This window comes from Tachysurus fulvidraco, chromosome 26 (assembly GCF_022655615.1).
Source record: "Tachysurus fulvidraco isolate hzauxx_2018 chromosome 26, HZAU_PFXX_2.0, whole genome shotgun sequence".
NCBI classification, from domain to species: domain Eukaryota; kingdom Metazoa; phylum Chordata; class Actinopteri; order Siluriformes; family Bagridae; genus Tachysurus; species Tachysurus fulvidraco.
Genome location: NC_062543.1, coordinates 2,164,275 through 2,192,077, shown reverse-complemented (window position 1 = coordinate 2,192,077; position 27,803 = coordinate 2,164,275). Strand labels below are relative to the sequence as shown.

The following is a 27,803-nucleotide window of genomic DNA, read 5'->3' as shown; positions in this document are numbered from 1 at the left end:
GAAGGGTTCCTTTTAAGAACTAATTACTGAAAGGCTCTTTGGAAAACAAAAACGGTTCTCCCTGAAGTGTAGTAAGACCAGTTTAGCTCAATTTCAAATTCATAAATTCCATTTCATTCCCTTTCTAATTTGTAAACACTTAGTTATTGTTTGGTTTTACACAGAATCCTGAAGCGTTGCTCCTGAGGAACAGCTGAAGAACACTTGAGGAACACCGATGAGCTAAAATCATTTTTCAAACCATTAAGAACCAATGTTAAACAACCCTCCTGACAGGTTGTAGTAATTAAGGAGAAAATAATTCCCAATAATCTTTGTTTATACTGAATGTACCTAGTTCATTATATTTGAAGAAGGTTCTTCAAGGGTTCTTCCAATGGTTTACTAAATAATTAAGCATCGTATGCTTTCAAACATAGAGGTCGTACTTCCTGCTATCCGGACAGAACCTTTAAACATTTGGCTGATACACTAAAAAGAAATTAATGATCCATCATTTAATGTTTGTATTGCAGACATGAATTAATACATACCTTCTAAACACTCGACATGTTCTGGATATTATTAAGAAAATAATAACCAAATTACAAGATGAAATTTAAGACTTTGGTCAATAAACTTATTAAGACAACATTTAAGGGTTTACTGTTGGTGCAAATTGGTGGATGTTTGTTTGTGCAAATTGGTGGATGTTTGTGACATTAAACAAAACCTTAACCAGATCAACCAACAGCTTTATGATTATTACTTGCCCCTGTGTACAAGGTCATCATAGTAAGAATTCTGTATCATTCACCAATCATACTGATTGTGTATTGTGCCAATGCAATAGGAGAACCATTTTGTGATTCCACAAAGAACCTTTTAATAAACAATTCTCAAAATAACTTTTTTGTGCCATAAAGAGCATTTTTTCACTACAAAGCACTTTTCGTGCAATGGAAATAGATGTTAAAACGTCTTCACAAAACCATAATCTTGACAGAGACCCATTGAGGAACCTTTATATTCAAGACTGTAATTGAGCACTTTATCCCTGTCACTCTCACAAGCCATTAAAGAAATGGTCAGTGTGTATGGTTCTATAAAGAACCATTAACATCCATGGTCAAGTTCTATTACACAAAAGGTTTTTTATAGTGGAAAAAGAGTCTTTAGACTGTAAAAATGTTTTTTATGCCTCTAAGAAAAAAAAAAGGAATTCTTGTAAGAATCATTTACTGAAAGGTTCTTTAGGGAACCGATAAATGGTTCTGCTATGGTATCACTGTGAAATTCCCTTGGCATCTTTCATTTCATGAGTGTTCAAGAAACTTTGCCTTGTAGCTCCAACGATAAATTTGACGTTCACCAAATACGATTTGGCGGATCTGGAAAAATGATAAAACCACATTAGATTTATTTCATGTCAAAGAAACATTCCACAAAAAAGGTCCAAACCTGGAAAGAAGTGATCTCATGCTGCTGTACCAAGACTCTTAAGACCACGTCTGCAAATGCAAGGAATGAAGTACAAAAGGAAATATGCGGACTCGCCACTGCGACGTGACAAAGCCGGCCCGGGAACAAATATTTAACAGGGAGGTTTTATGACAAGCGACAATCCTCTGCTGTTCGTTTACACCAAACAAGCAGGAAAGAAAAGAAAAGAAAAGAAAAGAAAAGATGCTGTCACATTCCTCAGGTCATCTTCCTCCATATGGAGCACACGGGCCGGGCCCTGCACAGGAGAAACGTCTCAGAGTGCAGAGGAAGTCAGCTCTTTCGTCAGCAGCAGATCTCTAAATTCCTTTTTTATTGCTCTTTATTGTTATAGGAAGTGGTGTGCAGGTAGGAGATGGCATGAGGAATGCATGAAATCCAATAAATTATAAAATCTAATCCTGGTACAATATGGTGGGAGTTTCAGTGACGCAGCATGATTTCCTGAAATCTGTTGAAAGTTTATTGCTGTATTAAAACTTCCTGTGCAGACCGGTTTCTCAGTATCAGAAAATTCTCTTCAAAGTAACCTGACCTTTTTTTTTCAACAATTTATTTTCACATGGGATTTTTCCTAATGTATGATTTATTTCTTGTTTATTCCACATGTAATCATTTGCATATCACTTATTTATTTATATCCGTGTGATTTTTTTTTACTGTGCATTAATTTAACAAGATTATTTATTATTCATCTACATTCATATCTGATTTTTCCACGATTCCTGATTTTTCCACCTTATTTATTAAATTAATGACTTCTTTTTTAAACAAATGACTAATGTGCTTTAACATGATTTCAAAAAACAACAAAATGATAATAATAAAAAAAAAAAAATTTCCCAAGTCATTTTTTTACACAGGGTTCCCCATACGTGTTTAATTCTTTTTTATTTTACATATTTGTTCACAAATTAGTCCTTTATTTTAAATCGTTTCTTTTTTGTACTCATTTGTCGTGTTTTTCACACCTTAATTGTTCACATTAAGTTCATGTGCAGTCTCAGGATAAATGTTTTCCACACACGATCATTGTCATGTGATGATCAATCTTGATTGATTATTTATTTATTTATTTATTTATTTATTTATTTATTTATTTATTTATTTATTTATTTATTTATTTGATGTTTATATGAAAACTAGGATAGAAGAAATTGCTTGGGTTCATATGGTATTAAAAAAAAAAGTAAATCTCTGTGTGCTAATACAATTGATGCGAGACTTTACTTGCAAACATTCTCAGCTTTGCGTCTGTTCCCCTGGTGGCCCAAATCACTGGTTTATTTCCCGTCTCGCTTCGGCCCTGAACTTCCCATGCACACTAAATGCACAGAAGTGAAACGTGCAAATAGTAGCCACTAGGGGGATACACGTGCACGCACACTCCCCCCTGAGGGGTTCAGGAGGCAGGGGAAAAGTGCTCCTGCCTTCCCTGCTTTTTACCTGTGCAAGTCGACTTCCCCTCGTTCAGCAAACAAGAGGAGGAAGGACTAAAAAGCAGAAACTCCTGAGTCTTCAAAGCAAAGCATCGCGCGCTACGCAACACAACCTGCCCTTCCCTCGTGTCTGTCTGTCTATCAGTCTGTTTGTCCGTCTATCTGTCAGCCAGTCAGTCAGTCTGTCTGTTTGTTTGTCTGTCTCTCTGCACCCGAAAGCCCCAGTGAGGATCCCGCGATGCTCCTGAACCGCTGCAACACGCCCTGACCTCATCCGAACGGCGCATCGCAACTTTCAAACCCAAATGCAACTTTTAGGACTTTTATTCCCAATATGCAAGCTCTCGACTTTCTGACGCGCCTTTTGCACGCGTGTGGCATTTCTGACATCGTGTTGCGAGTGGGATAAAAAAGCGCACAGGCGCAGAGGCTGGTGGAGATAAATTCAGTGGGAGATGAGATGAGATGAGGGGGGCTTGATTCCGATTCCTATCTCAACTCTGATTGATTACTTATTAGTCACCCCCCTCCCTCCCTTTGGATCCCAGATCCGTTCAAAAGGCAACGTGGAGCGCAGAAATGAATGCACTGCCAAGCGCGCTTGCGAGCTCCGATCCGAACAGAAGACTCACTTTGGTAAGCATGAGGAACATTGTGCTGCTTTATACAGACTAATCATAAGAGCGCCGGTGCTTGGGTTTGTTCAACTCGGACTCGGATCTTCGCCTTGACAGCTGCTGAGAGGAAAATCTAGAACTTGCGTGCGTCCTTGCACGTTTCCAAATCCCCCCCTCCCCTTTCTTTCTTTTTCTGGAGATAAAAAACAAACTAACGAAAAACATTATGAAAGTGTGGACTTTCCTGCCGTGGCTTCCTTGCCTCGTTATCCTAATCCTGTGCGTCGGGTCGGAGTGCGGCCCCGTGTGGAGGAAAGGTCGGTCCAAGCGAGAGCTCGTGAAGCTCCGGGAGGCTCGGGCGAACGTGCCGGGCGCGTGCGCCACCCGCCTTCCACGCGGCAAGCGCTCTGTGCCGGGGCTCGAGCGGCGTCTGCCCCGCCAGCGCCGGCGCGCCTCCGCGACAGACGAGAGCGACGACCCGTCCGTCTCAACCTCGTCTTCCGCGCACGGCCACGCTGTTTACTTCACGGGACGTGGAGACCAGCTGCGCCTCAGACCGGCGGAGGAAATCCCGAGAGGAAACTTTACGCTGGGGATGTGGGTGAAGCCCGAAGGAGGACAGCGCTCCCCCGCCGTGATTGCAGGTACGTGACGTGATCTATTTTCACCACAATGAATGAATTGCAGCGCGAAAAGACTTCATTTGGGATCTCTCTCTCTCTCTCTCTCTCTCTCTCTCTCTCTCTCTCTCTCTCTCTCTCTCTCTCTCTCTCTCTCTCTCTCTCTCTCTCGTTGTTTAGGGTGACCTGGTCTGATCTCAAATCAATCAAACTTTGAAGTTTATGAACTCACGTCACCAAATACAGATATGGAACGGCGACATGCATGTATTTATGTATGAAGGGTAAAATATATAATTAGATCCGTTTTTTTTAAAGTCAAACCATCAGCTATAAAACGGAGAATAATCTACAACATAAAAGGGTGCACGCCAGATTTTACGCACAAAGTCTCAACCCGCTGCTCAGTAACAGTTCTTGCAAATACACAAAGTGAGTCCACGGCGCGTGACAGCTCGTGCATGCTGAACTCTTGTTTAGGGTTACACATATCCAGATGAATCAAGTTCTGCTTATCCCAGTGTGGGTGCTCCATCTGCACTGGATACAGCGGACACACTTACACACTCTTCTCACACTTAACACTAACCATGCACTTTTATTTCCATATTAACTTGTTTTCATGTGATAGGTATAAGGTTCTGTACGTACTTTATAGTTTTCCTCTGGCCATCTGAGCCACACTGAGCCAAACAAGCTGTGGGTTCAGGGTTTCCCCCGTTTTTACAAAGTTACACACACACACACACACACACACACACACACACACACACACACACACACACACACACACACACACACACACACACACACACACACACACTTCCAACCCTCTCACTTCAGACCAAATAAAGGAAAAAAACAAAAGGATTTACTTGTAGGCTTTGGCGCGCAGCACCAAACGGGACGGGTTGCCAGATATATGTATTTGCAAAATATATACATTCTTTTTTTTTAACTCACACAGTAGTGACAGCATCGATTTGTTCTTACAAAATGTGATTTATTAACGTATCATGTATTGAGTCTTTAGATGTAGATATAGTCAAGTTGATTAATAAAGGTAAATAGAAACGGGTTAAAAATAATGGCAACCCTGTTTGCTGCGTTGTAAATAACATGCTTGACAGATTGATAAAATGATGCCCTGCCAGTGATCATGTAATTACTGCACACACATGTTGTTGATTTTTGGTAAAGTCTGTATGCCTAGAGTTGCCAGATCATGATTTATAACGCACAATTAAACAATTTTGTCTAATCATTCATTTATATATATATATATATATATATATATATATATATATATATATATATATATATATATATATATATATCAAAAAATATCAATAATCCATAATTTATAGACAATATAAACATATATGATGTATTTATCATATTTACTAAATATCAACATATTTGATATTTACTAAGTTAAGAGATGAGATTAAGCTTTATTTTTACTGCAAGACTTAATCCGGTAATAGAGATATTGCTGTGCCGTGTAAGATGCTAAAATAGATTGGGCTGTGTGTGTGTTTGTGTGTGCGTGTGTGAGTGTGTGTGTGTGTGCGTGTGTTGGGGAGGGGGATCTGTGGGGGGATGTGTTAGATCTGAACACAATACTCCCCCTAGTTGCTCTTTTCCCAGTGATGACATCATCTGTTTGAAAGTCGAAGCAGCCTGGGTCTTTCGAGAGTGGCGCACAGACACGGATAAGCCTTGTTCTATATAGAGTGGGAAAAATTCCTACATGACATTGGCGGTTTCCAAATAACCCCAGGCATTTTTATGGGAGCTCTGAGTCACGTTATTTGTCGTGCTGTTTGTCCTTTAAAGAGGAATCCAGATGAATTACGCATCAGGCATGTTCGTGTAAAAGCATGCACTTGATCTTTGATTTGCATCCTGCCACTGGATGCCTGGTGGCTGCTGCTGCTGAGAAAAATAAAAAAGCTTGCTCAGTGCAAAATAAGTCTTTTCAGTCTCTTTTCTGAGAGAAGCCGGCTATCGGTTTTCCTTTGGATGGTGTTGTTGTGTGTTGTTTGGTTCATAACTGGTGCAGCATCGTCTTTCTGTTTCACCTGGATGGCTGATCCAGGAGGGTTTTTATTTACAGCACAATCTAGATAAGAAGGAATAAAGTGACCCTGCTTAAACCTGAGACACTGGTGTATTTGTTAAAATGCTTGTCTAAAAATGGCACAAATGAAAAAAAAGTGTCCGTTAAACATTAATCACGATGCCGTACCTCGTCACTTTTATAACTCAGGTTTCATGCTGCTTGAGCATAAAAGTACAGCTTCTTTATTAGTCAAGTCCAGGCAGTGCTGAGGCAGAGAGTCTCGGACACACACTACGAACTGCACTGAATTCAGGACCTTGAACAGCGCTGAGGCGACGTTTGTGTGTCTACGGGAAAAAGAGAACGCTTTGGATCAGCTCACGACCATAATCTAGTCTGGTGTAATTACAGGATGCAGAGGTCGATACGACAGGACCGGCCGTCGAAGAGAGCAAGAACTCAGCAAACATCCTGAAGTTCAAATCCTGTCAAAGTTGCTTAGAGTCTTGGCACTGTAATTCATCTCTGATTGTCATGACGCAAAAGGGACGTTGCGAGAACATCCCATATCAAATAAAAGACAGTGAGAAAGAGAGATTGCCTAATCGGCACTTGCACAAGACGGTTATAAAACTGCAGGAAACGCAGATTTGTATCAAAGATGACTTTTAGGTGACCTGTTGTGTAATTTTCAGAGAAGTGATGTGTCAGATGTAGCTTTTTCCATCAGGGATGTGGGAACCAGATTGACTTTTCTTTGTTACACATGCCTTGTATGTATACTTATTGGTGTCGTTATAGGTGTCTGCTTCTGTGGAGCATTCTCAGTGCTGCTAAACTCTCGAATCTAATTGGTCAGATGGATGAATTAATCTTTTACAACATCAGCTCTGACAAATGGTTTATATTAATGCCTATTATCGTTTCTATAGTAACAGCTCATTCAGTGACCTATCAGCCTGGTCTGGTCATTCACTATCAGCCTGGTCAGGGTTGCGGTGCTGGTTCAAGCTACTAGTTTTTTATATTTTGACAAACTTATGAAATATCGGTTGCAAATAACACACAAACATATAAACAACTGCGACTGAAGAAACACAACACAAGAAACCGTTCATCTGTTATGGACTGAAGTGATGTAGCTGATTACGCTGGCATTGTCGTAGACAGAAGTCACCCGAGAGGCTGACAATTCTATATAAGAAAAGAAAAGAGAGGGAGAAGAAAAGAAAAGAAAAGAAAAAAAAACTTCAGGTTTAAGCCACACCTAATTTCTTTTAAACCTGAATACAGATATGTTTGAAGTGCTAATCAGATGCTAATCAGTAATAAACATTGCATTACCTCCCTGTGTGTGCATGTCTTATACGTCGTCATATGTTTTTGTCCAGGAAAATGTAAATGCTTTAGATTAATTGAGCGTGGCAGCCTTGTGACATGTGTTTACATGAAGGCCCCATCTGGCACTTTAGCACACCTTTTAGTTAGTTGGAGTGCTCATGCTGATAGATGGCAGACTTTTCTCACAGTGTCATGGAGTGCCTGTAATGTTTAACATCGTTGACCTCTGAGGTCGGCCCCTGACGCTCCGAGAGCGCCCGCTTGCTTGTTGTTGATCTGAATAGAATGTTCTCACACAGGGTTCTAAAAACACTGTTGAGTGAGCGATGGCTTGGTTCAAAAAGAGACTTAAGCATTGTGGAAGGAAAGCTCTGTTTCGTTTCTCTTTCACGCTGTCCCGTTAGGTTGTCCAGTTTGTTATAGACATGTTTCTGGCAAAAAGTTTTTTTGAATACATGCATCCATATGCTAGGCATGCCTCATCACACATGCATGCAAACCCTAGCATAAACATGCTGCTTTTAATCAATCTACAGAAAAAGAGATAGAGAGAGAGATAGAGAGACAGGTGGTGAGGGCATGAATGTGAACCAGAGTGATATTAGTAAACATGAAACCTGACCCTTGCTTTCCAGAGAAACCGAGCGGAAATGGTGGCATTAAGCATGTTTGGCTTAAATTTCCAAACCAATTAGTTAGGTGAAATTTGTTTTTGCCACTTCAGAAACAACAGCAAAACCAAACGGAAATTTTGCAGTGAATAAGCTTTGGCTAGGTGCCACATTGTTTCTCGTTGGATCTCAGTTTCTTCTGAGAATGAAATAAATTTCTCTGGAAATTTACAGTATGAAATTGTCAGTTGATCAGAATGTTTTTGCATGGTTTCATCTGTTGGACTGTATGTTTGCATCTAGTATTCTCAGACTCTCCAGATCCAACACTCTGACCAGGATTAAGCAGTTCTTTAAGATGCCCTATCAGTGGAATCTAGTATCTAATAAATGCCACATATATACAATATGTCTTGAGATTGGGTCGCCGAGGTTCCCGCCTTCGACTGCCACCCAATCTACATTGCACCAGCCCCTTATGGTTTCTCCTGCAGGTGGTGGGCCCACAGGAGATCGGCCCCACGTCGCTCCTTCGGGCTGAGCCCGGCCGGGCCCCGTGGGGTAAGACCCGGCCACCAGGCGCTCGCATACCGGGCAACGTCACGGACCTTGCTTTAGTATTCTTCATAAGAGGTTTTTGAAACGCTCTTTGTCTGGCCTGTCACCTAGGACCTGTTTGCTTTGGGAGACCCTACCAGGGGCAAAAAGCCCCAGACAACATAGCTCCTAGGATCATTCAGGCACACAAACCCCTCCACCACAATAAGGTGGCGGTTCAAGGAGGGGTGTATATGTATTATGTATTAATTGATCTATAACATGTTTACACAATGAATGTTCATAGGGGGGCACGGTGCCTTAGTGGTTAACACGTTCGCCTCACACCTCCAGGGTTGGGGGTTCGATTCCTGCCTCCTCCTTGTGTGTGTGGAATTTGCATGTTCTCCCCGTGCCTCGGGGGTTTCCTCTGGGTACTCCGGTTTCCTCCTCCAGTCCAAAGACATGCATGGTAGGTTGATTGGAATCTCAGGAAAATTGACCGTAGTGTGTGAGTGTGTGAGTGAATGAGAGTGTGTGTGTGTGACCTGCGATGGGTTGGCACTCCATGCAGGGTGTATCCTGCCTCAATGCCCGATGACACCTGAGATAGGCACAGGCTCCCCGTGACCCGAAGTAGTTCGGATAAGCGGTAGAAAATGAATGAATGAATGAATGAATGTTCATAATGGTACAAAACCTGCCTTAGCTCTTCCTGGCAACTGACATGAACTGAAATAATTTAAGGATTACTGCAGTAGATACGTAGATGAGTCACCCAGACATACCTGTAATATAGCAGCAAAGCTATAAAGACAGAACTGCTCAAAAGATAAGCTTATGTCAGCTAACTTTAATAATAACATCAACCATCATGTGGATAAAACTTTAGTTATAAGTCGATGCTGTCTTACAGATCTTGTTATAAAGGGTACCATATAGATCTATGAACACCACTTTTGAAGACAATTCTTCCTCATTCCTGGAGATGTTTTCTGCTCTCTTGAATCCATCATAGTTTATAACCAGTATATCATTCATATCTGACCCCATGTCCTACTTGTTTTCTCTCACACAGGTCTTTTTGATAAGTGTTTCTATGCTTCGAGTGATCGGGGTTGGCTACTGGGTATCAAGACAGTTAGCGAGCATGGCAACCGAGACCCTCGCTTCTTCTTCTCTCTCAAGACGGATCGTGCACATAAGGTCACCTCTATCCACTCCAACGTCCCTTACCTGCCTGGTCACTGGGCCCATGTGGTAATCACGTATGATGGCATTTATATGAGACTGTTTGTGAATGGCGCTCAGACTGCTGTCAGCAGAGAACAGTCTGGAGATGTCTTCTGCTCTCTTACTAAGAAGTGTAAGGTAGGTCAATGATTTCTTTCTCCAGGCACTGTTTGTACTGATAGGATAAAAAAAACTTTAGTGAAGCATGAATCAATAATAGCTCTGGGATTAGCACCAGCCATAACATTTTATCCAATTGAATGTTGTCCTCTATAGCATGTGTTGTCAGTTGTATCTTCATCACCTCAGACATTTCTTTAATCAGAAGTAATAACAACAGGCCTGGCTTAAATGTGTAAAAGTTATTTAAAAAAAATAAATCAATGCATTGGAATTAAATCTAATTTGAACCCCAAGGTGTTGATGGTCGGTGGAAATGCCTTGAACCATAATTACCGAGGTTCTGTTGAGCAAGTGACTCTGTGGCGTCATGCCCTCTCCCAGCGCCAGATCATAAAGGACATGCATGGTCATGAGGACTCTCATTATCAAATGGATCTCATCATCCGGGAAAATTTTGAGCACCCTGAGCGCAAGTGGCTGGTAGTGAAGGATGGGAATTTCCCACAGCCGGACAAAGGCCCTCGGGCTGGGCTGACCTCTCTGGACACGACCCTAGAGCCACCAGCCTGTGGGCAGACAGTGTGCGATAATGTTCAGGTTGTGCACAACTACAACCACTTTTGGACCTTCCGGAGACCCAAGATTGTGCGGTACCGTGTGATCAACGTGTACGATGATGAGTACCGTAGGCCAACCGTGACTGATCAGCAGATCTATTTGCAGCACCAGGAATTGAACGAAGCCTTCGCTATGTACAACATCACCTGGGAGCTGACAGTTCATAATGTTAGCAACTCTACGCTGCGTTCCCGGTTAGTTCTAGCCAACTGTGATATCAGTAAAGTGGGAGACGAGGACTGCGATCCAGAGTGTAACCACACCCTGACTGGTTTTGATGCCGGATACTGCAAGCCCAGAGCCCGCTGTGCTGAGCACAAGCCAGGCAACGGTGTGTGTGATCTAGAATGCAACTGGGATAACTTTGCCTACGATAAAGACGACTGCTGTAACCCCAATATTACCGACGTCACCAAGACTTGCTTCAATCCTGCCTCACATTTAAGGTAAGCTCAAGGTGTTAATTCTGTTAAATGATTCATTTCTTTTTTCCATGTCATGTACTAAAATAATTCACAGTGAAAGTCATTTTATGTCGATGCTGGATGTGCTGGCATTCATCACTATGTCTTTACCAAGAACTAGGGCGAGATTGACGTCACTCTCCGAAGTATGGGAATTTTCTTGTGGTTTTAAATGTAATAGGTTTTGTAGAATCTTTCGCTTTTGCCCTGACTAACTTTTATACAAATGACAAGTGCAACTGTGCCAAGTTGGCAAGTAATTTCCAAAGCAGAAAAAAAACATCTCCATCCTTTGGCATTCCAAATGGGACATAACTGTGCTTTTGCATTCCATTGGACAAGAGCTTTCTGACTTTTTTCACAGGTTCATGAATCATCCTACACTCTGGAGAGAAAGCCATAGGCCTTGTTCGGTAACAAAAAGCATAGATGATTCTGCTAATTATTAGCACCCCGTTCTCCATGTTTACCATGCAGCAATGGTGACCATTGTATGCTCAATAGATCACACAACATAGTTCTCTATCAGTCTACACAGTCTGCTACCAACATTCTCAAAGTGCCAGCCATGCCTTCCTTCCAGCTCTCAATAAAGATCTAAATATTTTTTCCCTCTAAGGACACATTCTAGCTCGTGGTTGTTAGCTATAATGCTAGCATTTTTAAATCGTGACAACCATCTTAGAAAAAAAATAACAATATTCGAACCAGGAATACCTGAGGTAACTGGAGAGAAAACAAATGATGTTTACGATTTCTCTTTAGCCGTCTGGTTTAACTTTGGTTAGATCTGCACTGGATCTCTTTTGTACAGCAGCTGTTGCTAATATTGTCATGTTTAAGTCTACCATGTTTACCTCGCTTTAAGTTGGAAGATTTATTGCATCGAAGCAGAAGTTTGAGATAGAGATTAATGCTACTTCGGAGGACGATAGGCATATCGTGGAATGTCTGGAAGAATAAAAAAAAGAGTTGACTAGCCTGGTTAAATACCAGTTAAAAATTTTACACTGCTTATCCTGGGTTGTTTTCCAAAACCTGCTTCTGGGATGCGATTAGGAACGACAGGACATAGTCCGAAATGAGAAAATATGAGCACAGCAATGACTCCCTTGCCTTCTTGTCAGTTGAAATCCCTCGCGTTTTTCCACTGATTAAGTTTATCGAGGGAATAACAGTGTTTTCTATTAGCCACTTGAACCCGGTCCAATCCAGACAATCGTCTCCACTTGCATTCCTTAAGTACTTCAAGTGACTCTGTGTGCGGGCTGTTAGGTGACATCAGACTTGAATAAAAGTACTTGTATTTTTCTGCTGAAACTTATCCTATTACAATCATCAAGGGGTCATTTATAATCAGGCATCTGGTCTAGTTACAGAAATCAGCAGCTGGCAAAGGCTGAACACGAGATTGAAATATTACGACTGATGGGATAAAGATTGTTTCTTCGAGAGACGGTTTTAGAAGGAGCCAAGGTGCAGCGTGCGAGGAGGAGGAAAAGGAGGAAGAAGAGGGAAAACTTGAGTGGTAGAAAATTGGAGATGGACAATTTGGTCGGTTACTTCTTGTCTGTTGATTGTGATACATCCAGGGAGACAAACCGAAGTCATTGCTGCAAATGTTCACCAACATTCCAACGTAATTGTGGAATTCTGGACCAACATCGAGCTTCACGCATGCGGAAACAATGGATGATCTGGGGTTTATTTTTGCAGACTGGAATCTGGTACCAGTTTGCATGTTTAGGAATCTGGCTAGAAGGAAAGAAAAGAGAGATGAGGCTCGGAGGTCCTCAGACATCCGTCAACAGTATAGCATTGAAAATAAAAAAAAAATGCTTTTCTTCTTGTATTGCTGGTTTTTGTTTTGTTTGTGAATGGTGCATGTTTTGTTCCATATTTTGATGTTTCTTCACTTGCATCAGCAGTAAAAACTGTTTATCCAAAAGTCTAATTTAAAACAAAAAAGGGAGGTGTTGTTGACTTGCATGCAATGTTTGGTTCTCACATTGTGCAGTAGTGCTATTACTTATATACTAGATCAATGTATTTATGTGCAATAAGAAAAACATCTGCCCTGGCTCAGTTCCCAGGGCGATTAGTCACAGGCGAAAGGTGAGCATACCTGAGTGCTTGTGCATTCATATCCAGTGTTCCATAGTGTCACATAACTAGATTACTTGAGCTTCAACCATACGATCTTTTCGGCTAGGTCCCGATAGGTACTGATGTGGAAGGTTTACCCCATGTCACCTGAACGCTAAGTCCTACATGCCCCTTTTCCACCGAGGCAGTTCGAGTGCTGGTTCGGAGCCAGAGCCTAATTTAGATCCAGTTCTTTCTGTTTCGACCGCCAAAGCACCGGCTCCGAACCAGGAAAAGTGGTTCTTAAGTAGCACCAAAACGTTGCTGGTCTAGACTTAAGAACCGCTTGCGTCAGGAGCTGTGGGCGGGGCTACTGTTAGCGCATTTGATAATGTACCTTAAGTATACTAATGTTTAATACACTTTTACTTTACCGCGATATGATACATTATCAGCACACATGATAGTAGGTAGCTACATGCTAAGGCAAAATTTTTTTCTGTGTTAACGATAAAATAACGTTATGTACTTTATCGATCACAACCTCCGTTTATACAGATTACACGGAGCTGCACATACACGTTTTATTCGCCGCGTTTGGATGCCGATGTATGTTCGCAAAGCCATGAGCATTAACAGTAAAGCAACATCCGCCATTGTTGTTGTGTTTGTGTTTGTCGCTGCTGCGCTAACTTCGCTGGGACACGTGACACGTATACAGTGACGTCACACTCGGCGCTGTGACGGCTCACTTTGAACCAGCACTAGCGCTAGCTCTGAACCAGCACCCAGTTCTTTCCGGTGGAAAAAAGGCACTCTATAAAGACGTAAATGGACATTAGCAGCTTTGCCTTGATGGACCACTTTGGCATAAAAGCGACCATTTTAAAGGCATAACACCCTTGTAAACACACACACACACACACACACACACACACACACACACACACACACACACACACACACACACACAACATAAACAGAACTCGTGCAAGTATGTGTACAACACATCTGAATAAAAACCAGATACTATTCGGTCTGCAAGAACGTCCATCATCTGAAATTATTCTTGGGAATATTACATTTTCTTTGCAAAACTGGAAACGGTATTCCTTTCTTCTCATGAAGGTGAGTTTGCAGCTGTCAGCAGCTCACAAAAATATTAGCCTTTTATGGTGAATTCCGTCAACTGATTCAAGAACTAAAATTCCACCCAGGTTAGTCTCAATTTGAATTAATCCTTCATTGGAATGATCTACGATTCAGTACTCTTGTACTCTTGTAGACCTGGCGCTTGGCTCACCACAGATCAGATTAGGATCTATCATAGTGGAAGCTGAATTTTCAACCACTAAATACATTTGGCAAAAAAAGTACATTTGGAGGTGAGTAAGTATTAAGGAATAATACATGACTTTTTGACAGAATCGGCCCGTTTAAATCGTTCTGCCCTGGTTCTTAATTTGATGATTCATTCAGCCACAGTCCAGTGCCAGAGGAACCCCCCCACCACCACCACCACCACAAATTGCCCAATTAATTATCCAACAGCATTACTGGTTCATGTGTCCATATTTGGTATAGTACATTGCAACTTGTATGTACAGTACTGTAGAATGCATGACATGTAAATTCTAATTCTGTTTGTTTGCTTTCCAACGCTATGTACAGTAGGAAGAAACATACCGCAATTTATAAAATCAATTGGCTTAGATTATGGTTGATTTCTTAAAAATTAAGGTCAATTCAATTCAATTCAATTCAAGTTTATTTGTATAGCTCTTTTTACAATAGACATTGTCTCAAAGCAGCTTTACAGAACATAAACACAGAGCAGAAGGTAAACATAATTAATGATAAAGGAAATAACAAATAATAAAAGTAAAAGAATTGACTAAAAGAATAAAAAATTCTAGATTATTATTACATATAAATAGTTCACGATCTGTATGTATTTATCCACCTATGAGCAAGTCTGAGGTGACTCAGGCAGCAGTGGCAAGGAAAAAACTCCCTTAAATTGGTAAAGGAAGAAACCTTGAGAGGAACCGGACTCAAGGGGGAACCTCATCCTCATATGGGTGACACTGGGGGTGTGATTGTAATATACAGTCAGTTAAATGTTGTATTGGTGTAAAGATCATGGACTTCGGATCTCCTTAGTATCACAGAGTCTAACTGGAGATGTCTCGGGATTCTTAGAGTCGGCCTCGGCTAAGTGGACGTCCAAAGGCTAAGTCCCACAGGGGACGTTAAGAAAAGGTGTAAGGAAAGATGTGAATGCAAATATCTCCTTCTGAATAGAAAGTACCGTGGGGTGAAACATGTAAAAAAAATTATTTGAAGATTTCATAACCTCATAACATTTTTTTGTAGTCAGTACAGTGCTTCCAGGAATTTGCTTCGCTAATCAAGATGTTGTGCCTCATCCTGATGTAGATGGGTGTAGCTTTTGATTTGAAGAGGCTGAACTTCGACTTGAAATAACGTAGTGTGGTGTGTGTTTAACTCAGAACCACTGCTTTGCTTTTTGCTTTGACTTAACAGAACAAACTGGTAGCATCGGTCAACATTGTGAACTGCCAACTTTCCCAGTTGTTGGTGAATATGATGGAGGTATGAATGAATGCTTCAACCCAGGTCATGACAGAAAGTTTACCCAAGAAAGCTCGGTCTTACAGTAAATCTGTGTTTGTTACAGCCATGCCAATATTAGCCCATAACATTATTTTACAAAGCTCATGTCTGAAAATTAAGCATATAAATGGAAAGGGTTTGAATGATTTCAAACTTGCTCTTTCCTACAGATCCTATTTAAAAGCATTAAGCATTACATTACCAGAGGATGGCTTTGCACATCGGTCTAGTTCAACCAGCTCTGTTACTGCGTTCATTTTAGTTTCCCTTTCACGAACTTCACATGTGGAAGGGTTTGTAACATGATGTGTGGCCTTCTAATTGGAAAATCCACCCCCTCTAAAAAAAAAAATGGTTAGCCCTGGGGGAAAACAAGGGTTAAGCCTTCATCCTAGGATCCAGGTCACACCTCTTTGCAACCACACATCGAGATCAGGCTGGAGTTGAAATGAGATTTTCAGATAAATGAAGGTTAAAAAAGAGCAGCTGGGATAGAATTATTTTAGAGTACTCTGGTGATAAGATGGTGTATTGAGTTCCAAGTGTTATTGGGTTTCGGTCACTAACTGATTAGTAGCATACTTCCGATTGAGTATGAATATGAGTATGAGCGCACAAAACTTCAACAAACTTGACTGACTTATTCCTGAATACAGTAAACCCTGAAAACCTGCAGTTAAACCTTGACTGCTCTGCCTCCAAAATGCTGTGATCCTTTTGTGTAGCTGGTGATGGAAATAAACAGGGTGAGAAGCTTGAAAAAATATGGCTGAACTTTGGAGTACAGCCATTTTTTTTTCTGAATCAAAACCAGCCAGATAAGGTGGTCTGGACACCTTAAAAGGACACCCAATTTGCTGGTTCTTGCTACAGCCGTATCGGGCCGTCCCACCGACCGGAGACCCCAGGGCAATCCGAGAACCTGCTGGAGTGATTTTATCTCACAGTTAGCTTTGGAATGTCTAGGGGTTCCCCAGGAGGGGCCTGGAATCTGTGGCTGTGGAGAGAAGAAAATAAATGCATAGAAAAATGTTCTTGAGTGTTTGAAGGAGTGTATAAATCTGTGCTGTCATGAGATGGACTGTCATATAACTCCAATGGTGTTTCCACCTTACATCCAGGGAGTATTACTGAAGATGAATGAAGAAAACCTTGAGGTTCTCAGATATTGTCATTCCCTATCTAGGATCCTAAAAGGTTTGTTGTTTTTTCCCATTGGACACGATGGGAAACGGATCTTCAAAAGAAACCTCCAGAAAATCAGGAAAATTGACAAAATGCTCGATCCCATCCCCCCCACACACACACAAACAAGCCTGGAAACCTTCCTTTTTGAAGAAATCAAGCGAACTTACATAATTTCTTGGAAACAGGCCAAAGCACTGACTGAGCATTAAGCACACTTTTGTTTTGCTTCAGTAAACCATTCACTTGTCCTGAACATCTTACTCTCAAAAAAGAGTAATAAATGGAAATGGGAAGAAAGCTACTTTTAAATATCTACTATATCTCTGGCATGTTGTTTGACAGGTGAGAGCTGTCAGGATGTAGGAATTTGTATTTATATTTGGAATATCTTACATAAGGAACTCCAGGAATTCTTCTCCGTCTCTGACAAACAGATGGTCACGACGTGTTGAGAGCACAATTAAAACGGCGTAGTTAAACAGCTGTGCGTCTGGTACATAACGGAGAACTGTGGACTGTAGCTAAGATAACTGTCTGCCGTTTTTCCTTTAGAAGGATGACATAAGATTTATCGAGCTGCTGTCACAGCATAAAGCAAGCCAAGCATCTTTATTCCAAGCTAATTACCTTACCTAGCTTTGAGGGTTTTTTTTTTTTAAATAAACACATCTTGTAGTATCTCTCACATGTTTTGACGTGGTGGGATAACGAATGTATCATGCGACGCTAGGACAATTAAACATACCTCCATGTGATGTTTGGACACTCTTCCACAGCTGGAGTGTGTCATCCCGGTGTGTGGTCTTCATTTAGACTGGCTGTCTGGGAGCACCCGTTAATGTCAGGCAAACATATCATTGGTTTTTATGGCTCACTGTGAGTCGTCGGTCACATTTGCCACACGTGGTTATGCTTTTTATTTTTACAGTAATGCAGTTTGATGCAGCCTGATAGCTGGATGCCTGCCAGGGCTTTACATGGTGTGGTTCTTTATATCAGAGCATCACTTGTGGGAAGGTTCGTTTTCACGACGACTTAAATTGACTCGAAGCGTCAAAGCGAATCTTTAATTATAAAAATCACATTGAAAAATAGATGCTAAACATGTGACAGGCAAGTCTTGCATCAATCATAACATACGTTCCCCAATCATGTCCTAGTATGCAAATGCAGTTCATAAGTGCTTTTTAAAGGGTATTACACTGTGTTATCAGCTATAATACAACCTTATGTCAACTCGACACCAAATTCGACAAATCACTCAGTTATTGTGTAGCTCCAGGAACATGACCCCAGGGACGTGTTCTCCAAGTCCCTGCTGTTTCTATAGATGTACACCGTAGATGTATTGTGTTTACCTACTGTAAGTGCAACCTGGTTTTTCAGTTTTCAGTGATTTGCATCACTAATTTGAACCACACCTCTTTGTGTATGTGTCTTTGCGCACACAGGGCCTACCTGGACGTGAAAGAGTTAAAAGATATCCTCAGAGTGGACGGCTCTACACACCTGAACATCTTCTTTGCCAATTCCACTAACGAGGACCTAGCCGGAGTAGCCACCTGGCCGTGGGACAAGGAGGCCCTGACCCATCTTGGTAATAAAATGTGTTTTAATTTACGCTGGATGAAGATCAAATGAGCTCCTGCTTTGCTCTGTTCCTGATTTAGTGTATAGCTGCCACTATTATTGATGTAACTGCATCTCAGAGGTTCTGTTTCATTTCATACAGACCCCCTGAAGAGTTTATTGTTTAAGTTGTTTACTTTTAAGGTTACACGACCGAATCGATTCATCATCTGATTTTGAGTAAATGAGCCGTAGGTGCCAGCGCTTTGTTCGAACTTTTCATTCCTTTTTGACTTTCCAGAAAAAGGAAAAATTCGAAAGCGATCGGCAAAATCATTTTAATTAATTCCAGCTTCCTTACTTCATGCTTTCACTCTCACTCTTTACAGGAGGCATCGTGTTAAATCCGTCCTTCTATGGCACCTTTGGACACACTCACACCATGATCCATGAAATCGGACACAGCCTGGGCTTGTACCATGTCTTCAGGGGCATTTCAGAGATCGAGTCCTGCAACGATGCCTGTTTAGAGATGGAGCCTTCGCTGGAAACTGGGGACTTGTGCGCCGACACAAACCCCACACCGAAGTACAAGCACTGTCGAGACCCCGAGCCTGGAAATGAGACCTGTGGCTGCAGCAACTTTATCCACACACCTTTCAATAATTATATGAGTTACGCAGGTATAACTACAAACTCACATACAAACGCACAAATAATTAGTGCTCACATACAACTGGGTGTGTACTGTTATGCTTTAGCATTGCTACTGTATATTTAGCCCAACTGTACAAGCTACGTTTAATAATCTTTTACCAAACAATACAAATAATAAGCGTCCACTGGAATTTTGGGTTATAATATGTATTATAGTTCTTACGCATCTAATAATTATGTATATTATTAAAAATGAATTCAAAACGATGGGGGGCACGGTGGCTTAGTGGTTAGCACGTTCTTACATTCCTTGTGTGTGTGTGTGAGTGTGTGAGTGCCTCGGGGGTTTCCTCCGGGTACTCCGGTTTCCTCCCCCGGTCCAAAGACATGCATGGTAGGTTGATTGGCATCTCTGGAAAATTGTCCGTAGTGTGTGAGTGTGTGAGTGAATGAGAGTGTGTGTGTGCCCTGTGATGGGTTGGCACTCCGTCCAGGGTGTATCCTGCCTCGATGCCCGATGACGCCTGAGATAGGCACAGGCTCCCCGTGACCTGAGACGTTCGGATAAGCGGTAGAAAATGAATGAATAAATGAATTCAAAACACAGACTTTATATAACATATATACTTATATAACATTATAGCTATACTTATTATTGTGAAATGTCAACAAAACAAATTAGTTCCTTTTCTTGTTTACTTTATATTAGCTGTAAGAAATTTGTCGCAATTGTTAACAAAAAAGTGCTGACACTGGAGACTCCTTCCTTACAGAAATCATTGCCATATTCACGATTCTGCACTTTTGTTTGGTAAATATCGTGATATTTCATTTACTACAGAAACAGTATTGTATTTAAAAAAGAGCATTCATACATTCATATACAGCAGTGTGAAAAAGTGTTGGTCCCCTTCCTGATTTTTTTAATTTTTTGCACGTTTGTCACACTTTAATGTTTCAGATCATCAAACAAATGTAAATATTAATCAAAGATAACAAGTAAACACAGTGTGTGCCCCCCGTTAAAACATAACTTAACTGTGGATTATCACACCTGAGTTTAATTTTTCTAGCCACACCCAGGCCTGATTACTGCCACACCTGTTCATGATCAAGAAATCACTTAAATTAACCCTGACCGACAAAGTGAAGGAGACCAAAAGATCCTCAAAAGCTACACATCATGCCAAGATCCAAAGAAATCCAGGAAGTAATTGGGATCTATTAGTCTGGAAAAGGTTTTAAAGCCATTTCTAAAGCTTTGGGACTCCAGTGAACCCAAAGTGAGAGCCATTATTCACAAATGGCGAAAACATGGAACTTTTCCAAGAGTCGCCGGCCGACCAAAATTTCTCCAAGAGTGCAGCAATGACTCATCCAAGATGTCACAAAAGACCCCACAATAAAATACAAAGAACTGCAGGCTACACTTGCCACAGTTAAGGGCAGTGTTCATGACTTCACCATAAGAAAGAGACTGGGCAAAAATGGCCTGCATGGCAGAGTTCCAAGATGAAAACCGCTGCTGAGCAAAAAGAACATAAAGGCTCGTCTCAATTTGGCCAGAAAACAACCTGATGATCTTCAAGACTTTTGGGGGAAAATACTCTGTGGACTGATGAGACAAAAGTTGAACTTTTTGGAAGGTGTGTGTCCCCCATTACATCTGGTGTAAAAGTAACACTGCATTTCAGAAAGAGATCATCATAGATACAGTAAAATATGGTGGTGGTAGTGTGATGGGCTGGGGCTGTTTTGCTGCTTCAGGACCTCGGAGACTTGCTGTGATAAATGGAACCATGAACGACTGTTTACTGAAGGACAATCTATTCATGACCTCAAGCTGAAGTGAACTCGGGTCCTGCAGTAGGACAATGATCCAAAACACACCAGCAAGTCCACCTCTGAATGGCTGAAGAAAAACAAAATACTTTGAAGACTTTGGAGTGGCCTAGTTAAAGTCCTGACCCGAATCCTATTGAGATGGGACCTTAAAAAGGTGGTTCATGCTCAAAAACCCTCCAATGGGGCTGAATTACAACAATTCTGCATAGATGAGTGGACCAAAATTCCTTCACAGCCTCAGCTGTAACAGACTCATTGCAAGTTATCCCAAGTGCTTGATTGCAGTTCTTGCTGCTAAGGCTGGCTCAACCAGTTATTAGGTTTAGGGGGCAAACACTTTTTCACACATGGCCACGTAGGTTTGGATTTTGTTTTCCGTTAATAATAAAAACCTTCATTTACAAACTGCATGTCGTTTACTTGAGTTCTCTCTGACTAATATTTACTTATATTTTGTTTGATGATCTGTTGGTTTTAGAAATCTTCCGAACGATCTGTTTTGAGAATTAACTAGAAATACAAGATGAAATTCTGTACATTTGCCTTACGGAACGATTACATTCCAGTTATTCCTGTACTGTCTATATGTCACCCAACATATTTCTTTTTTTTTGCCCCTACAGATGACACTTGCACGGATTCGTTTACTGAAAACCAAGTGGCTCGCATGCACTGCTACTTGGACCTGGTTTATCAGACATGGCAGCCCAACTATAAGCCCCCTCCTGTCCCCATGGCACCCCGTGTGGTGGAACAACGTCAGGACTCGATCGCTGTGGAGTGGTTCCCTCCAATCACGGGCCACTTCTATGACAGGTGAACTGAGGTTGCTGAGAGAGGCCTCGGGGACGTTCTGTCTATTTCTGGTTTGAGTTATACTGTATTTTTAGTGATGGTGAAACACATATGGATATGACGTGCTCTTGAGGATCAGGTGTGTTGTCATTCGATATGTCTGAAGCGCCCCCCGGGGGAGGGCACATGTCCTTTCATGCCCTGTTGATCGTGGAGGAAATTGGAAATTTCAGTTTGTTTCTGACTGGAGACCTTTTTATTTTTTTTTTCCCTATTTGGCTATTTTTTTCCCAACAGCCCACATGTGTTATCGATTAAAAGCTATTTATGATCAAGTGATTAATTTACCGTCATTACAGGACCTCCCAAAAACATCCCACTGACCCAGACACAGCATTTTCTTCACTTTCATTAGATGATTCAGTCCTGTGGAACTCCGTTGAGTCACTCGGTTATTTTGCTATGTTTGTACTGTACTGATATTCCAGCACAGAGAGTCTATCAGGGAAATTCATTAGCATTTATTATCAACACATACATAAGGATGAGGTTAGGGTAACTTTACATGTGACAGGTGTAACTCACTGACACAAGCTTTGGGGAAGCCCCTCAGGAACATGTCGGGGCATGCCGTGAGTCCGTTGCTTAATCTGTGCACTGTGTGTTTGTGCATTAGTGTTTGTGTGTGTGTTGGTGTGTGTGAGAAAGAGACAGTCTAAGCCTGAGATCTGCCCGGCTGCCAAGTGCAGAGAAGTTATGCTGATCCCGTTCAGACACTTTCAGTGACTCATAAAAGTGAAATCAGAGAATTCTGAATATCTGAATATTCACAGCGTCCCATGTGAGAAAAAGACGTTTACTTACGTAATGAAAGGCTAGGATATAAGCTGCTTAATAATAATAATAATAATAATAATAATAATAATGGGGCACGGTGGCTCAGTGGTTAGCACGTTCGCCTCACATCTCCAGGGTCGGGGGTTCGAGTCCCGTCTCCGCCTCGTGTGTGTGGAGTTTGCATGTACTCCCCGTGCCTCGGGGGTTTCCTACGGGTACTCCGGTTTCCTCCCCCGGTCCAAAGACATGCATGGTAGGTTGATTGGCATTGGAAAATTGTCCGTAGTGTGTGAGTGTGTGTGTGAGTGAATGAGAGTGTGTGTGTGTGCCCTGTGATGGGTTGGCACTCTGTCCAGGGTGTATCCTGCTTCGATGCCCGATGACGCCTGAGATAGGCACAGGCTCCCTGTGACCCGAGGTAGTTTGGATAAGCGGTAAAAAAATGAACGAATAATAATAATAATAATAATGATAAAAAGCTCCAACACTGATACCACAGGATATAAGACCTGACTTAATCCTAGTTTACGTTGTCAAATTATTTTACATTGAAAGCAATTCACAACAATTCTTGATTAAAACAAAGAACTAGAGCATCCTGTAGTAGACAAGCTATAAAACATTGTGTGGCATTTAAAGTATCTTTACTAGAGCAGGTCAGGACACAGGAATTAAAAATGAGCACTTCACATCTGCGAGCACTGAGCACAAAGATCACGACACATATTTTTAATGCCTGTTCTCTGTCTCCGGCTGATATATCTCAGAACGATGGTGGTCCTCATGCTTTATTTTATCTTAAACATAAATCTGACACGAGGAGGTCACCCTGTACCTACCAGAACCAAAGGATGATTCTTTCATGATGCCGGTGATTGATTAACACTAATTAGTTTGTTCATTCCAGTGTGGACGATTTCCCAAAAAAGTCTAAAACATGCCTTGCATGCATAATAAGATTTCTATTGGACTGCATCTAAGTTGGGTCTCCTTCCTGTCTGTTGATTTCCTAGAGAAGTGGGATCAGTGTGTGATAAATGTGCCGAAGGCCGAGTCTTTCTCCAGTATGCCTCTAACTCCTGGTCTCCGCGTCCCTGCTTGCCTTCAGGACACTGGAGTCCACGGGAAGCTGAAGGTAAGACCGAGAAGCTCTAAGGATTTTACTTTCACACTTACTATTAATATCCTTAAAACGATGATGTTCGATTTCTTGATCGATCTATTTTCTGTAACAGCAGCTCTGTCAGATCACAGGTATATATCAATGTCCTCTGTTTAAGAGTTTGTATAGTGTCTCATTTTAATGTGGGTCACGTTATGCTTCTGTGTTTGTAATGCCCCTTTTCCACCGAGGCAGTTCGAGTGCTGGTTTGGAGCCTAATTTAGAACCAGTTCTTTCTGTTTCGACCGCCAAAGCACCTGCTACCAACCAGGAAAAGTGGTTCTTAAGTAGCACCAAAATGTTGCTGGTCTAGACTTAAGAACCGCTTGCGTCAGGAGCTGGGGTCGGGGCTACTGTTAGCGCATTTGATAATGTACCTTAAGTATACTAATGTTTACTACATTTTTACTTTACAGCGATATGATACATTATCAGCACACATGATAGTAGGTAGCTACATGCTAAGGCTAAATTTTTTTCTGTGTTAACGATAAAATAACGTTATGTACTTTATCGAAAATAATCTCCGTTTATACAGATTACACGGAGCCGCACATACACGTTTTATTCGCCGCGTTTGGATGCCGATGTAGGTTCGCAAAGCAATGAGCATTAACAGTAAAGCAACATCCGCCATTGTTGTTGTGTTTGTGTTTGTCGCTGCTGCGCTAACGTCGCTGGGACACGTGACACGTACACAGTGACGTCACACTCTGCGCTGTGACGGCTCTCTAGCCGGTGGAAAGGCAAACCAGTTCTTAGAAGGTTCACCAGTGGAACCAACTCTGAACCAGCACTAGCGCTAGCTCTGAACCAGCACCCGGTTCTTTCCGGTGGAAAAGAGGCATTAAGAGTTTTTTTTCCGACACAGGACAGGGGAGTTTCCAAGTCCAAGACAAAATGAGAGACTAGGATGAGAGAACTACTAGTAATTAGGATATCTGCTATAGCGTAGCACGAAACCACACCCGATTCCGCTTTAAATCTAAATACAGATACTATTTAATGAAGTAAACGGATACAGGTAATGTCATAGCATTACATTTCAAATAGTTTATTAGAGCCTTGCTTAACACACTCCTGATGAACTGTGTTCCGAATAGACTATACGGAGCATTTGGCAGAACCGCTTTCTCTGTAACCTAGCTCGTCTTCCTGAGAGCCTGATGCATTGTGGGCTTTATGAATATGTCATCAATGCACTATGAAGCCAGACGTCTCTTCAACCTCATACCCGTCACCCTCCTGCTCGCCTTCTCAATACGCCTCTGATCCTCCACTCCAGCTAGACCAAGGGCTGTATGAAAAGATGAAATCAGCAACCTACCTAAAGTAGGCTGCTTTCTCCCTACTCCTCTCTCTCTCTCTCTCTCTTTCTCTCTCTTTCTCTCTCTCTTGCTATGTGTTACTTCCCTCGCTCTCCGAAACAACTGTGTAGAGAACAGTTTGGGCAAGGAGGTGGAATTTGGTTTTTATAAATAGTCTGCACAGCTGTGCTGCTGAAGAACTCTTTGACAGCTGCTTTATTAATTATTGTTTGCGAGCACGGCTGGCATAAAAACAGTGATGCGTCAGTTTGTCAGGATCGCGTCTGGGAGGAATGTTCTTACTCTGCAGATCAGCGTGTGTGTGAGTGTGAGAGGTTTGGACCCGACGCGAAGGGTATACGTGCAGAATCCTGTGCTGCCTCTTTAAATACGGGGGGCCTCCGACTATTGAAAGATTTCACGTTCTAACAGAGGGGGGCACCTTTAAGTAGAGAAACACATTTCCTTGCTATTACTCAGAACCCTACAATCAGAGAAGCACATTTCCTCGCCATTACTCTTGAAACCTGGCCTCGGGGTATATTTGGTCATTAGGTGAGGTATTAAGACCCGTCGTGATTCGTATCACGTCAAGAGAAAGTGTGTTATCTGGTAAGAGATATGCGATGATAATTAACCCTGATTGATGGATGTGGGTCAGGACAGATTGTTAGCTTCCTGGGTTTTCCATGCAATTAGATCATTTCCTCAAACGATCCATAGATGGAGATAGACTGCAATTCTCTTTCGGACCCTCAGCTCTTTCGGGCCTGTGTTCTTGTTCATAACAGTGTCATGCAGAAACATGTCCAGACTTGCCACTGTAGCTGTGTATAAATGCTTCCCTGTTTTCTGTCTTGGAACAGTTTCCTCCAAATGGTGGGCTCCCCCTTTAGAGCGCCCCTCTTACGCGCGTGTGTGAGCATGTGTGTGTGTTTGTCCTCGTTCGCGAACCCTGAAACCCCTCATGCAGCTGCTTGGAACTGTTTTTGTTTGTGCCTTGTATTTCTTGGCCAGTGACAACTTTGCAACATGCCACCTTCCCACAAATGCCCTCCTCTTCTGCCACACAAACCCCCGTGCTGAGCTGGCATGGGTGGTACAGACGCAATCCTCTTAGCGCCCTGCTTCACCTGTTAGCCATGTCCTCATACCACCTCACCGCCTTCCCACCCTTGGACCATCGTGGTCAACAGGGAGCAGTCCTCACATAAATCTTTACAGCTGGGAATATTGTGGCTGAGTAAAAGTAAAAAAAAAAAAGTGGTAGAGTACGAGTGTGGGAATTATGTAGGGGAAAAAAAAAACCCTGTGGATTCTGGAAACCATGCCGAAACCAGCCAGGGTAGTTAAGGCCACTGCAAAGTGCATGTGGTTTGCGACATCCACATGAGACGAAGTGAGACTAGCTCTGGTTCAAAGCAGGGGACTGTTGCTGGGGAGACTGGACTATAGGAGACTTCCACGAAAAACATATGGAAAGGGGGTTCCTTTTTAAAAAAAAAAGAGGCCGGTTAATGGAATCTGTATCCAGACGTTGTATTAATCACACGGGCTGCTTTGAACGTCCGAGAACAAGGCGGCCTGTAATGTGTGCCATGCTTACACGTGGCTCAAATAACAGACTGCAGATTTACATTTGAAACCTCACACTTTCTTCTGTGCAATTCAGCATTGTTATGGTTTGGAAAAAATCCATGCTACCAGCGCTAGGAAATGCCTTTGTAGCATTGAACAGATTAAAAATGTTACAAGTTGTGCTTCAATAAAATCAAAAGTGTTTTGCTTTATTGCAAAGGTAGAGTACATATATAAATATCCTTCATAACACATTCATAAGCATTTTATAAAGGTTTATTAAACGTTTATAGAAAAAGCTGCCCTTGAAACGCTTTACTTTTATTAACATCCAGAAAGCATCTCTAGGGGCTTCGTAAACGACGAAGTCTTAAGACGCTACTCATAGGGTTTCATAACCATGTTATGAACACATAACCTATTACCACTCACATGAATATCGTTCACTGACAAATCTGTCATAAGTTTATTACACAAATGAAGCTGGTGAATGTATGCACGCATGGTGCTTCATAACAGTGTTATAACACATCATTCATAACAGTGTTATAACACATCACTGATTACTGTTTTCAGTGTACTTTATCATTGTTATAAATTCTACTGGACTTATATTTCAGTAAAGTAAACTTCGGTTCCATGCTGCTGTATGTATTAGACGGATATACTTCAAAAATGTAAAAAGACAAACAGACATGACAAGTTATAGCGCTTTATGAATGTCAATGACAAGTTAATGTCTCGCTGATAAAAGAAATGAAATTTCAATTAAGAGCGAAATAAAGGACGATCGAAACCTCATTATATGAACAAAGTCACCTAAAAGACATTCATAATGTTTTATAAATACTTCAGGGTGCTCTATTAAACACTTGTGAATGTGTTATAATGCATTACAGATTTCAGCAAGGGAAAATCCTTATATCTGCGATCAAACAAACAGTACTTTGTGTTATACTGTACTGAGCTCCGAAGGCCCAATGTAGGAACCTT

At 41.6% G+C, this 27,803-nt stretch overlaps 1 protein-coding gene across 2 annotated transcripts in view; it reads left to right on the top strand.

Annotated features, from left to right (window-relative positions):
- The first annotated feature begins 2,905 nt into the window (after nt 1–2,905).
- The window catches only part of pappaa (pregnancy-associated plasma protein A, pappalysin 1a), a 94,553-nt gene continuing 69,655 nt past the window's right edge, over nt 2,906–27,803 (top strand). The window contains exons 1-7 of one of the 2 annotated variants that reach the window (XM_047809532.1): nt 2,906–4,182; nt 9,791–10,083; nt 10,363–11,132; nt 18,512–18,657; nt 19,019–19,312; nt 21,755–21,947; nt 23,777–23,898. In XM_047809532.1, the coding sequence (XP_047665488.1) occupies nt 3,765–4,182; nt 9,791–10,083; nt 10,363–11,132; nt 18,512–18,657; nt 19,019–19,312; nt 21,755–21,947; nt 23,777–23,898 (2,236 nt within the window). In that variant the 5' untranslated portion in view covers nt 2,906–3,764. The remainder of the gene's footprint in view (nt 4,183–9,790; nt 10,084–10,362; nt 11,133–18,511; nt 18,658–19,018; nt 19,313–21,754; nt 21,948–23,776; nt 23,899–27,803) is intronic. The other variant, XM_027136773.2, reaches the window with a different exon arrangement.